The sequence below is a fragment of the Tribolium madens genome, unplaced genomic scaffold (assembly GCF_015345945.1).
Source record: "Tribolium madens isolate multiple individuals breed KSU strain unplaced genomic scaffold, Tmad_KSU_1.1 Scaffold_3;HRSCAF=73;Tcas5.2_LG2, whole genome shotgun sequence".
In the NCBI taxonomy this organism is placed as follows: domain Eukaryota; kingdom Metazoa; phylum Arthropoda; class Insecta; order Coleoptera; family Tenebrionidae; genus Tribolium; species Tribolium madens.
This window is the reverse complement of record NW_025401006.1, coordinates 8,774,656-8,788,490: the sequence shown is the minus strand read 5'-3', so window position 1 is coordinate 8,788,490 and position 13,835 is coordinate 8,774,656. Positions and strand designations below refer to the sequence as shown.

Here is a 13,835-nt window from a genome sequence, read left to right as displayed (position 1 = left end):
ACCATCATTACCAAATAACCACAAAATTTAAATAAATAAATAAATGTTTGAATTTTTTATTTCTTTACTATAAAAATTTATTTAAAAAAAAGGATGAGACATAAAACACCATCTTGATTATGTTCTAATAAAATTTTAATTAAACACTTTAATTACAATACATTCGCAATATCTCAATAAAAAACACTGCAGCTTTACTAAAAAGAAAAAATACATATAAATATATAAAAATGTTCGTATAAGCTAAGTATCCTATTTGTAATGGTCATACGAATAAGAACTAAAATAAAAATAACAGGAAATTACACAAAATAAAAATTAACATAATGAATATTTGTATATATATGTTTTTTTATTTCTACTGGCAGAAATGTTACTGTTTTTCAACTTTGCACCTGCAGAAATCATTAATTATTTACACATTAATACTCTAACATGCTAGAACCAACCATAATGTGCTGCACTTCCGTATATTATTGTAATTATTACATTTACAACGGAACTACACTTTCTAAACTACTTCTAGTAGGTAAACTTATAATCTTACAACTGCTTTTAAAGATCACATACTATTTTAAGTTACTAGTGGTAAAAGCTAAAACTCCAAACACATATTTTATGTTTTGTATAGTAGAACGATTTTTATACTATAATAATAATTGCTAAAGAATAATACATACTTATAATGTAACCTGTTTCAAATTTTCAAACACTAATAAAGTAAAAATTCTGTAAAATTGTAGCAAACGCAAAAACAAAATCAATTACGTTGTTTAATTGCGTCAGTGCACACATTTTATTATTTTTCTGTGAAAAAAGAAAATGTCTGATTTATGAAACTGTTAATTTGCTCTTATAAATAGGTGGAATAAAAATAAACATTGTACGTCGTTTACAAGCGGGAAAATTTGAAATTAATAAACAAATTAAAAATACTTATGTTTATGTATTCTAAATTTACATGACCTCAATATTATATTAAAAAAATGCAAAACGCGTCAAACAAAAGAAAATCATAAAACAATCCAAACCGCAAATTATTAAAAAAAAACTGTGATATTGAGAATTGTTTTAGGATTGTACTCATGACGCACAATGTTTAAATATCATGCTAATAATACAATTATGCATTTTTTAATATAAATTAATTACACTAGTAAACAAGTAAATAAAGACCTGTTTACCTTGAACTTCACTCAGTTAGGCAACCAACAATACATCCGGTCAGCTGTTTACAGAAAACAATTGCGAAAATCTGAAAAACGGCCCAAGAAATCTATCTGAAATTCGGCCGTCGGTCGTAATGGCGCGCAGAAACAAGTGAACTTGGAATCCATCCAATCGCATCAGTTTGCAACGTCACCTGCAACCTAAAAATTATTTACACTCACACTTACATCACGGTTTCACTTTCCTCAAGCAGGAACCGCTTTTGCTGAGTGCAACCACAGCAATGTCAATTTCTTTGTGCACCATTCCTCCTTCCACCATTTGTTGCAGAAGCGCCAGCACAAACGAATAACGGCGGAATAAAGCGACTTTTTACGAGCGCAGCTCTGTATCGTGACGTCATATAATTAGAGTAAATACAAAGTAGACGATGGTGTCAGCGTGTTGTTTGTAGTGCTCTGTGATTAATAGAAAAAAAAATGGATAATGCTGATATACAGGTACGAAAATTATTTTGGGGGTGTTTTAAGGTGTTAGAGACGTGGTGGGGACATTATTGGATTTTTCCGGTGAAAATCACCCATTATTAATTAATTTTCCTAATCGCAATTGTTATGGAAATTAATTTAATTATGGAAATTGTCAGAAAAGTGGCATTTGTTTTTTTAGCGAGCGGTCCAGTCTCAATCCGTGTTATTTTTAGTTAATTTCCGATCGAATGCCCGCATATTCATAACAATAAAATTGCTGATTAATTCAAATAAATTTAATTTCGTCTAAATGTGATAGTGGACTAATGTAATTGTTTATAGGACGATTAAATTTAAGTCGCGGATGGCTGCGATTAATTTTTTAATTGCTAATTATTTTTTCTAATTTTGTTGCAGTTGGTGGGGGGGCCCTGTGGCCAACATGGACCGTATACGTTTTACAAGGCTTTTAAATATACGAAAAACGGTATTAAAAGAATAGTGACTTTGAGTGAATTTTTCTTTGTTAAATTGTGGATTGACTCGGATTTATTGTGCATTGGTGAATTGCAGTTGTTATGGAGTGATAAAAATAGTGACCAAGTGTTGGCGAGTTTACGTCTTTATTTTCTTCCAGAGAATACACCGGAAGGTCGGATGGACCATGGAGAGGTGATGAATATTTTCTATTTTTGTCCGACTATCAGATAACGATAACGGTTTATAAAACAATAAATCCATCGATGATGGGAGAAAATTATTACAATCGTGTTGAATTTTATAAGGATTTGCAATTACGACCGTCATTTAATTATAAATCAGTTTTTCTTTTTAACTATTTTTAATGTAAATGAAGCCTTGGAAGTCGAATGGATCACGGTTCACTATTCGCATGGAGCGTCTGTTTGTTGTTTTCGCTGGCAGTGCGGGATTGCCGTTTTAATAGCCGGTGACTTGCCGCTTCATGGCGATGCCATCTAACATTCTCTCCAGTAGAGCTACACTTGAGCCGGTTTACAAAGATTATCCCACTCTAGTTTATGTTTCTCTTTCTACTTTATATATGACGTTATTATTTCTATATCCGAAACTTATTGTAATTTGAAGTCGATTTATTAGCGGTGAAAAATTGAAAATTTTGTCCATAAATCGATAACTAATTAAATTTCCCTGCGAAAATCACTCGCTAATCACATTTATCTCACTTTTAAATTAACACGTCCGAATCAACATCGCCGAATTTTCTTGGCTTTTATCACGAAAATAGACTTTCACCCATTCGTATCAAAACTTACTTCACACTCTCTCGAATTGTACATAATTATTATTAGAGGAATCCAAATGTGTACATTGTTAAATATTTATTCTTTCCATTGTCCTCTCTCCTAAAACATTGTTACTTTTTTTAATACCTAACATTATCTCGGAACGTTTTCGTCATCTTTTTATTTTACAAAAATAAACAAACTTGACTCTAATCATTGTCTTATTAATTTGTAAGATTAGGTTCAATTTATGTACGTGTTTACACCGCATGCTTTGTGTTGTTTGATTTCACAACACGTTTCGTTTTATTTTAAAAGAAACAAGCACCTGTTTTCAATTTTGAAGTATTTTTTAAACAATTCGCTTAATTAACGGAAATTTTTAACTAAAACTTGATGAAATTACTCATTTTCAGATTAAGTCGGTCGACGGAGATAAATTTAACCAACTTGGCAAATCTTTGGGTGTGTTTACGCTAAGTCAACAGAAAATTGTAGATGTAGACAGTGGCGTGGGAATGCCTCATTTATTATTTTTTATAATATTGCATTCATTTAAATTTTTTGAAAGAGAATTTCTCCGAGTTCAGGTCAGTGTCACGGATTAATCCAATCAAGAAACACAAGACAATCACGACAATTTATATTATTTTAGAATACCTATAGCAATAACTCGACTTTCTCTTTCAGTCATTGTGAACGTTTGAGATTCACTCTTCCTACACGAACGATTGAGTAATTATTATAGTTTTAGTCATCTGAATTGTTTTTTAACGATTCGGAACAGATTTGTTTGTGTTATTTAAATATTTACAAGAGGTTATACATTTGTTTAGTTTGTGACTTGGGGAGATTACCCAGACGCTGAATTTCGCATTTTACGATTAAAATCATACGAAAAAATGCACAAAAACCGTTTGAGAAGGTTTTTGATGAAAAAGTCGAAGGATAATTATTGTATTTTCAAGCATAGAGGAAAATTTGACATCTGCTTGCCTGGCAGAGAGAGAGAGGGTGATACGTCGGCCGTGCCCTTATCCGATAAACGACAAAGATAAATGCATTATTGAATAAGTTGAAGAGGTTTATCAAAGAGGGGCGAATTTGACATGGCAAATATTATTTTGTTATACCGAAGCGTATTTTGATAAATAGTTTTTTTCAAGCGTCAAGTTCAACTTTCACTTGCATAAATTTAAAGAGGTATTTTTCCGTTTTTGGTAGAGAGGAAACATTAGATCAACAGATTGGGGGAGAGAAATGAAATTGTAATGGAGGTGAATTAAGGCAAACAAAACAGAAGATGGCAATAACATCAGAGGGAAAACAACGGCGACAGGTAAACGTTAGTCGTCTTTTATTAACGCCCTGGGATTGGGTAATTAAGACCAAGTTCATCCCATTCTAGAAACTATAGTTTCTAGTCTTGTAATCATGAACATCCTTGGTGTGATAAAACCAGATGGTTATAGGCGATGTAAAGGGATAAATTAAATTTAGTTGCTAATGTCAACATAAATTTATCAAAATTGTAATAACGGTATTGTGTTCAAATAATTACCTACTATTTTTAATTCGTCGCTCTTTTTTGTGCCACTGGAACTTTCACTGCATGTCTAATGATTTTGGATAGCACGAGGAAACCTTTCTTGTTTATTTTTAATAAATTGCGTAACGATTGTGAAATAATTGATTTTTCACTTAAATTTACTAAAAGACGTTATTTTCGTAAAGTTAATTAAACATTATCGAAGCTGTAATGGATCGAAATCGTTCTACACGCAATCTTTGTGTTATTTTATCGCATTATTATCGTTTCCTGTTATTATATTTCATAGTCCATTTTATTATTGTATACATATTAGGTCAAGATGTCTACGATTAATTTTGATTTTATAAATTCGTTTAAATTCTCACCTTCACGCAATAAATAGAACAATGGGTATGTTTATTTGGTCGTAAACTGGAACATGTTCATCAAAATTCAATTAGGTTATGCAATTACGAATTTAATTATTACTGAATTTGGAGTAAATTATTACAGTACTCGAATTTAATCATTTCCTAACTAAATTATCCCAATTGTATTGATTACAACTCAAAAATCCAAATTTTCCTACCGGATATCAAAATTTAAACAATGGATATTTGATCCTTTTTATGTAAATTGATTTTTTTAATTTTTTTGGACACCGGAAATTCACACATAACCGTCATTGTCTTTGGCATTCTATCAAAAAACCACGGCATGGCAAATGTACTACTAATAAATTGGTGTATTATTTTTAAAACATAAGGATACAATATTTTAAGCCACCATTTAACATTTACTAACAAGTTATTTATTCATAATATTTATTTACAACGCTTCAACTTTCTTTTTATTTTGTTATCGCCTGTTGACGGTCTACAGAAATAAAAAATGCAAATTTACAGCAATTTCGCGGTGACGACGAGCTTTGACATTTTTTTCAGCAATGTAACAATATTTTTCAATTCAATCAATTTATATATTGATTTGATCTCGTTTTGTGGACACACAATTCGAATAGCTGCATTTAAAGACTGATTCACAGAATAATGAACCTGCTATTCTTTATTTTCGGCCACATCTGCGACGTTGTGGGGTATTTCTCTACCTGAAGATTAGTTTTTGTTAGAATCCTTAGTATAATCCTTGTTCTATGAAGAAAAATTTTCTTTTGGTGGGTTTTCTAATTTGTTGTTAATTATTTGCATTCCATTGTAATAAAATTAATATAAGAATTTATAATACATTTTTGTTATGTAGAAAACTGTTCTCTTTACCAGGCTTGTCATAAAGCTTTACTTATCTGAGTGTGAAGTAAAGATAAAAACAAACGCATACTAAAATTAGAATAGTGTTGAATGTAAACCAGAATGTTTCAGAAATAGATGCGATCAGAGTTGGTATTATTAAAATGGCTTTCAAAACGAGCACGCGGTGCTACTGCCAAAATATTTTAATAAGTAATGAAAAATAATTAAAAAAGTGCTCAATTTTAATTAGAATCAATGGGAGAAGATGTTCCTCAAATAAACCGGTTTTAATTATTTGATTGGATACGTGTAATTAGACGGTAATTTTTACAGCTAATTCCATAAATGAAAGTAAATCGTTGGTATAAACATTCTCTCGTCGATTTTATGTAACCAATCTTTATTATTAATAATTAATTCGGAAAAAAGTTATTTTAATTATGCTGAAAAAACAGGATAAGATAACGTCACGCAAATGGAGTGGGAAATTTAAAATTGAATAGGAGATGCGTCCATTGACGATATTTATTATCTCTTTTAGCTGTCAGGTCGGAAAGCTTGCACACATTTAAGACAGAAATGTGGACCTAGAAATTTGTTGGGAGGAATATAGGGAGTAATAAAACATTTACTAGCTGGTAAACTACATTTTGTACGGTTTTAAAACCCTATTGAGGACGGTTTTTCATCAAAACTTACTTCTATTGTCACAGGTATTTTGTTGCTGTTTCATAATTTAATGTGCCTTGAAATTGACAAAGTTAAGGACTAGTTTTTAATTAGGAAATTTTAAATTTTGCAACTGTGTTTCGTATAAAAAAAGATTTTTGTTTATTTTTATATCGTCCAAGTTATTTAGTTTGAGATTATATTTAATCTCTTGGAGTAAATTAACAAAAGATTTTTTCTTCTTAAAAATAGATTTTTGCCGTAAATAATTTTAACTGACAGCTAGGAATTTTTTTGTTTAAATTTAATTAGTCGAAAAATGAACATTAATTCGTATTAAATCTGAATATAAATTTATTCATTATTTCGAAACAAATATGTACAAGATAAATTAGGTCGTTATCACGCTTATCTAATCTACAATAAATAGTTAGTTAATATTTGTTGCTTGTTTAATACCATCTTTATATAAAAATTTGAAGATTACGAATACTTTTTATTGAACTTATTGAATTTCAAGTATCCAATTTAAAATTATTTATTTTTGTAAAGGCAATTGTTGGATTTATGCTGATGAAAATGGTTTCTGCATTCAGGTGGTCTTTGTGGGTATTTACGACGTTACCTGCTAGACCCTCGTGACTAACCGAATAAAATAACCTCTCAGATGTTTCGCTTCACGCAGAAAAAAGAAATTTTAAAATTCATATTTGAAGTGGCTATAAAATTTTTAAAATGTGCTACACAATTTGTTGTTGAAATAACCTTGACAGAAATAAATAAAATTCCATCTATTTTCTCGCAAAATTAAATTAAAAATTTAGGAACATAAAAACTTGAAAGGAACAATGTCGTCGTCCAGTAACCTTCAAAAAATGTAACTATTTTAGTACCTTGATTTAGTGTCAATGACATTTTCGTAATTACTCGGAATATTTCGCTCAACTGGTTTATTAATTCGCGAGTTTACATTAATAAACATTGAATAAAGTTATTTGTTAATAATAATTTGGACATCAGTGCCAAACAAAAGCAAATAATTCGATGTACATTTCTGTTGTTGAATAAACACATAATTATAATATTATACATAAAAATTCATCGCGTGTCGTTGATAAGAACTATTCTGACTTGTAAATTGCAAATAGTCAAATATAACTGTAATTGCGATGGTTTGTTCTTTGGAGAATAGAATATTTCAGGATATTTTTTTATTTACTTTGTGATTTTGTTCCGAATTTTGCCAGCGATAACAGATAACAGCTGTTTAAAAATAAATCTGCTTAGATAAGCAAACTTTTAATATGTCATAAAATAATTTTTTGTTTGTTTGACGCACCTCAGTTTACCGAATAAAAATACGTTACAGTCCGAAATGAACCAATCCATTCTTGAAATGTTGCCAAATTAAATTGTTGGTAACATTTTTTATCATTGTGCCTGTTTTTATAAAAGAGTCATAATATTCGTCACAGCGTTTTCTCTCTGAAACGCCCCTTTTTAAAGCAGCCAAAATTTGAAACAGATGTCAAATGCACTCTTAACGGTTGTTCATTGTATGACAAAATGCTTTCCTCGAAATGTAATAATTCGAATTTTTGTAATGTGAACAGTACGTAATAAATAATTTCGAACGTTTATTTAGAAACAAATATGAATGTTTTATGTGTTATAGGTTCATTTATCTTGTTCCATAATTTATTCCACTGTCAATTATTAAATTATAAATTCCAGTACCTACTGTTTGTGTAATCTATGTGATTACTAACGATTGAAAAAATTTATTTCGAGTGCAAATTTCATTTGTGTCAAACACAATGTAATTTATGCAAAAGGCGGGGTGGCTGAGATGAACAGATTAGGGTAAAACAGGTTAGAAGGGCTGTTTTCTTAGAAAATGTCAACTTTCGACCGTAAACGCTCCTTCCTTTGCTTTCAAAACCCAACCCGAGGTAAACATCTTTCTCTCTTTCTCCACAGTGACTTGCCACTAAATGGTGAGTGATGTCCGAGGATATTGCCCCTTTGATAACTATTTACGTGCTTATTCCATATATTTTTTATCAAAATGCACTTTATCAGTGCTTATCTATAAGTCCCTGTTGATATACATACATATAAATGCCATTTTTAATTCTTTGTACTAAACCTCGATCAATAAAAATTATTTTTCCTTTAATCAAATTAAAAATGTACAACTTTGAACACACTTATTTTTAGACTATTGGACCAACGGACTGAAAAACTGGGAAGCATTAGATTAGGATTACCCATGTTGTGCCTATTCCATTTTTTATTCTGATTGCAAGCTTTGGTGGTAATTAGTCTTTTTTCTTTTTTTTCTTGTTTACAATAAAGTAATTAATACCCTGGATTAATACCCATACCAAAATCTCAACGTTTTGAGTATGTGATTTAATAATCTTGACTTATCTCCATTAAAACATGAATTAGTTCTACAGACAAACAACAATAATTTCGTTTGCGTAAAAATACTGTTTCAGTACGCTTAATTAAAGTATGCAAGATTAAACCTCGGAAGAGAGAATATTTAGATAAGCCATGTATTAGGTACTTGAAGTAAAGGCTAGATAATGAGTTGAACAGTTGATCGGATATAAAAAATAAAATAATTTGTTAATTTTATAAAAACATATTTTAATTAGACGTAATCTAGGTGAAATTCATAGTTCGCTTTGCGGGAGAAATATAAATAATATCGATTCGATAAATGGGGCAACTAAAGTTAGAATTTTATAGCCTCAGTCAGCTATTTTTACCGTCAACAAAGGAAGCTTGAGTGATTTATTTATTTTTGAAAAAGTCGTTTGATATCAACGAGTGTATAAATGACAACGAAAGTGAGATGTGGTTAATGAAAAAGTGATAAAAAAATGATGAAATAATTACGAAAGTATCTGTTTTTGTGGTTGTAGTCACATCATTAACAGTGACACAGATCACGTCGGACTGGAGCAAATTCATGCTCGTGATGGGAACGTTCATCTCGGCTTCCGCAATAAACAGTAATAACATGGAATTATATAGATCTTGACAACCCAACAACTTGTTTAAATTAAACCATAGGTCATATTAGACCCAGAAACATTAATCGTCTCTTTATTGTTTAATAAATTATGAGTCGGACATGTTTTCGCTTCTTTTCCAATTCCCTTTATGTCTACATTTTCGCAAAGGTGTGCGAGTTTACGCAGTCAAATTTTATTTATGACCGATATTTCGCTGAGTTGGTAATTGCTTCGAAAAAGTTTAGTCGATCCAAATATTTAATCAGTGCCGAGTTGTACCGTTTAAATATGTATTTGTCTATTTGTATCAATTTATTGATTATCGGTGTACAAGTTAATCGAAGGAACACAACATTCATGTAAATAATAGTTGTCATTGATTGCCATCAAACTAAGGATACTTTAAAATAAACCAATGTTTATTTTCAAATAGAACAAAAAGTTTTCGTTTAGTAGTAAATTTTCGATGTGATTTGGAAGAGAGCCAATCGAAATGCCTGGCTCTGCTTCATATTTAAAAACTTAAAACAACATACATGACTGTTGCATTTTACGGAATTAAGTCGTATTTAACCGTTAGTTACAAATTCAACAATTTTATTCACAAGAGTTATAACCGAAATAGTTTATTCGAACTTGAATGTTTTTACTTATTTTATTACAATTAGTGTGTAGTTTATACTTCTGTTTTTGACTCCACTTCTAAGCCGCGTTTGTTGTTTTACATTTCAAGGTACTTGATAGTTGTTTCCACTTCAAAAATATATAAACAATCAAAACACAGTAGTACCTACTTAGAAACTATGCCAGATTTCAATGTATTGCTATTCCACTAAAAACGTTTAGGAAATTAGAAACTAGCTAATTAAATTGCCATTAAATTTTAATTGATGTCATTGTGAGCAAAACCGTGTTTCTATTATTTTGCTAAATTACAAATTATCCACCCACGGCACTGGAATCAATTTGATTTTAGTGATTTTCGATAATTAATTATTAATTGAAACATGTTTTTATTTAGGACGCTACATGCTTTAAATATGCGATTGTCTGAGATGATTTTGAATTCTTTTAAACCGTAAAGTATTGGAACGTCTGTAAGAATGTAACTGACACATGAAAAGCGCATACAAAATTGAAAATATGTATTTGAGAAACTGCATCAGAAAGAAAAGCTTGCGGAAACACGGTGAGGACGAACATTTTATAAAAGTTTAATCGTATCAGGTTCTCCAAACGAAAACAACATAAAAATAGAAGACGCGAAAGCAGACTTAGCATTATTTATTACGTTATCATAATATAATTCAGCAGCAATTTTCTTCGGAAGATGAACGCTTTCATGAATCTAATAACCAATTTTTTTCGAGTCGTTTCACAATTGAAACGTTACAATAATCATAACAATAACGTTAAACCGCAAGGTAGATAAAAAGTACGAAACGTCAGTGGAACGTTGAATTAATAATTTTGTCGATTGTTTTTTTTTTCAATGAAGGTTTGTTTTAGCGATCCAATTATAAAAATTAAACGCGCATGTTTAAATGACTACTTTGTCGGATTAATAAAGGAGAAACAGAGAGATTTTAAAATTGTTTTCGTATTGATTTTCGCTTTAACAACAGTAGGTGAGCACTTTAGCCAGAATATATACGAGCAAGGTGAGTCTATTCGTGATTTAAATATTATTAAATGCTCCGGGTGATGCATCCAATTAAGGAACATTCCAGTTGGTGTTACACAAGATATTATTTATTTCATTTTTTCAATGTACTTAATTTATTAAATTGTTTTAGTGAAACAATGTTTTTTTTGTCTGAAACGAAATTCGTTTCTCATCCCATCGCGTTACTGTTTATTCTTACCGAATGAACGAGCTATTACGATTGATTTGAAACGACTTTCCTCTCTTTCCCCTCGTTACTCGCATTGCTAAATAAATAAAATGCTATTGCACCACAATAATGAAATTTATCCGACTATAAAAACGCTAACCAAGAATGCTTCATGCTGTGTCAACTTACTGTATGAACAAGCAACCTTGACGTTTTTGTAGTAACAATATAAAAATTATACACTTAATTACACAACTTTGATAAAACCATAAGTGTATGAATAATTTGGTGCACTCGGTATTACCAAAATTAGCTTCATGTTTGTAACAAACAAAACGTGACAATAATGTAATTACTTCAAATAAATAGGATGATTCATGAAATTCCTGAAAACAAAAGCAATTCTCACATTTCTTCATTAATATACTCTGAAAAAACTTTTTGTAACTACACTGTAGTAATAGGCTATAATAATCATATTACGAAGGTCATGTTCACCGGAACGTAATAAGTTTTATAATTTTTATATTTCTCTTGGTTTTAATTGGTAGGCTATTAAATTTACATCACAATTTGATTATATAACGTGTGGGTTGATAGTCTATTTTGACCCTTCAAGTTATACAATACTAAACGAATTCCAATCCAACCGAGGGACAGACCTGCTTTATATTATAGGGGAACGTTGCATGCGTCATGCAATTTATTTTTTTTACACAAAATTGAAAGGGTGGCTTGCATTCTAAAACCCCCAAAAACATTTTGCCTCGCTCTAATTTTACAAAGTAAATCGAGAAAATTTTGGCCGATCTTATTTCGAAGACAAATAAATGAATTTGCTATTTGTGGATGTTAAATGACCCAAATGTCGACAAAGTTTTCCACGGCTTGTTATTCATTCATTTTTAATCAAAAGTTTTTTCTCCGTCTTGCGATTTAGCATGTAAACAATCGGCTATAATTTATCCAAATGTTTTTTGTTGCATAAATAAAAGTTGTAGGTTGGTTCATTTCTACGAGTCGAAGGTAAAAATGAATGTATTTACACATTTACACAGTGAAACATGCGTGAACGCACTCTCGTCAAGGTTAAAATGAGAGCGCACTCTCAACACTTTAAAATTAACTGCGAATTTTTAAAACTGGTTAAAATATCTGAGTAATTCAGGTATGGCGAATATGATTACGTGGGAGGATTAAACGAGGATTTTAAATAGAAAAACTTGGATGGGAGTGTTGGAGAAACCGGAAGAGACGTTCAATGTTATCTTTCACCTTCGGGTAAAATGAATTCGGATATGTGTGTTTTAATTAAAGATAAGCAGTCTTATTAAGTAATTAAAATTGAATTTTGATGTGTTCATTATAAAACGATGCTCTTATCAGCATTTTTCGTGTCAGAATAAAGGCTTCATGTTGACACAAGATTATTATTTTTTACAACATCTCGAGTTTGGGTTATAAATTCAACTTTCTTTAAAAGATGCTGTTATGTCGAATTTAGATTTCGTAGTTGGGATACTTTCACGTATAATTTAAACGGTGCATTTAAAACGACTGAAATTTTAATAGTAATCCAAAAGGGTAACTTTTAACAAGTCTTTAAATGGGTTCTTTCAACTTGGTCTTGTTTGATTCATGTCATACTCAAAATGGATTGGAAGTTCGAGTTTGTGGAAGGTATTCTCAGTATTGAATCGATAAAATTCATTACTTTAGCTCATGCAATTTTTTATTAAGCGGTTTTGCTCTTTTAATATAAACGTGTTTTAGTTTCAATTGATCCCATCTTTTTTTTTTAATATGGGAATTTGTTTAAACAATTGTTTTGTGAGAACTAGCCGTTTATATTGTTAATTGTTGATCGAGTGGGTTGGCCCGAAAACGTCACATAGAATATTCCATTTCAAACACATAATGGCCCATAAGCAACGTTATTATTAAATTATTAGCAATTCTGACTCATCAATTTTGTGAATTTCATAAACCTACACAACCTCAAATGAGTTAAATTCGAATAAAACACTTTAATACAATTCAAAGTTGCAAAATAAAAATTATCGTTTTTTAATTACTATTTGTTCTGATAACGATTTTATCATCTTAACTTTCAAAATAACAAAAACATTAAAATATGTAGGTGAGTACTTAAAAATATTGTATTTACTATTACTACGTAATTCAGTTCGTAGTCGGTTTAAAATGTTTTAAAGAATCAAATACCAATTTTGAAATGTATATTCAAGGTCAAAATTTGAATAATTGAAGGAACCTTTTTAATTATTCAAGGAAAAGCAACGGCCATTATTAATAGATGCATCTCCAAACGTGTTTCGCATAGTAAATAGCTTACGGAAATGTAAAAGTGAACAAATGATTTCACTTATCTAATGGTATTTATGTGTTATGTTATATGTTTTATTGGTATGCTCGAAATGTAACTGTAACAGTTGCGTAGGCGTGCTTGACCTGTCGTCACTATTTATCACCTTTAGGGAAACATTAGAGGTCCGTTTCCTGAAGTTACTATAAATTTTAAAAATAAATAATATGTGTTATTGAATTTCTACAAGTTGGTAACTACTTTTTCATCGAGAAAATCTCTTTTCCTTTTTA

At 30.4% G+C, this 13,835-nt stretch overlaps 1 protein-coding gene and 1 long non-coding RNA gene across 2 annotated transcripts in view; one reads left to right on the top strand and one right to left on the bottom strand.

Annotated features, from left to right (window-relative positions):
• Nucleotides 1-117: 117 nt before the first annotated feature.
• Nucleotides 118-1,568, bottom strand: LOC123007804. The gene is made up of 2 exons (XR_006412889.1): nucleotides 1,185-1,568; nucleotides 118-807 (listed from the first exon to the last, which is right to left on the bottom strand). It is a non-coding gene; the product is annotated as an uncharacterized LOC123007804 (long non-coding RNA).
• LOC123007801 (AT-rich interactive domain-containing protein 5B-like) overlaps nucleotides 1,522-13,835 on the top strand; it is a 48,037-nt gene continuing 35,723 nt past the window's right edge. The window contains exons 1-2 of the mRNA XM_044403248.1: nucleotides 1,522-1,670; nucleotides 2,058-2,312. Coding sequence (XP_044259183.1) covers nucleotides 1,650-1,670; nucleotides 2,058-2,312 — 276 coding nt within the window. The 5' untranslated portion in view covers nucleotides 1,522-1,649. The remainder of the gene's footprint in view (nucleotides 1,671-2,057; nucleotides 2,313-13,835) is intronic.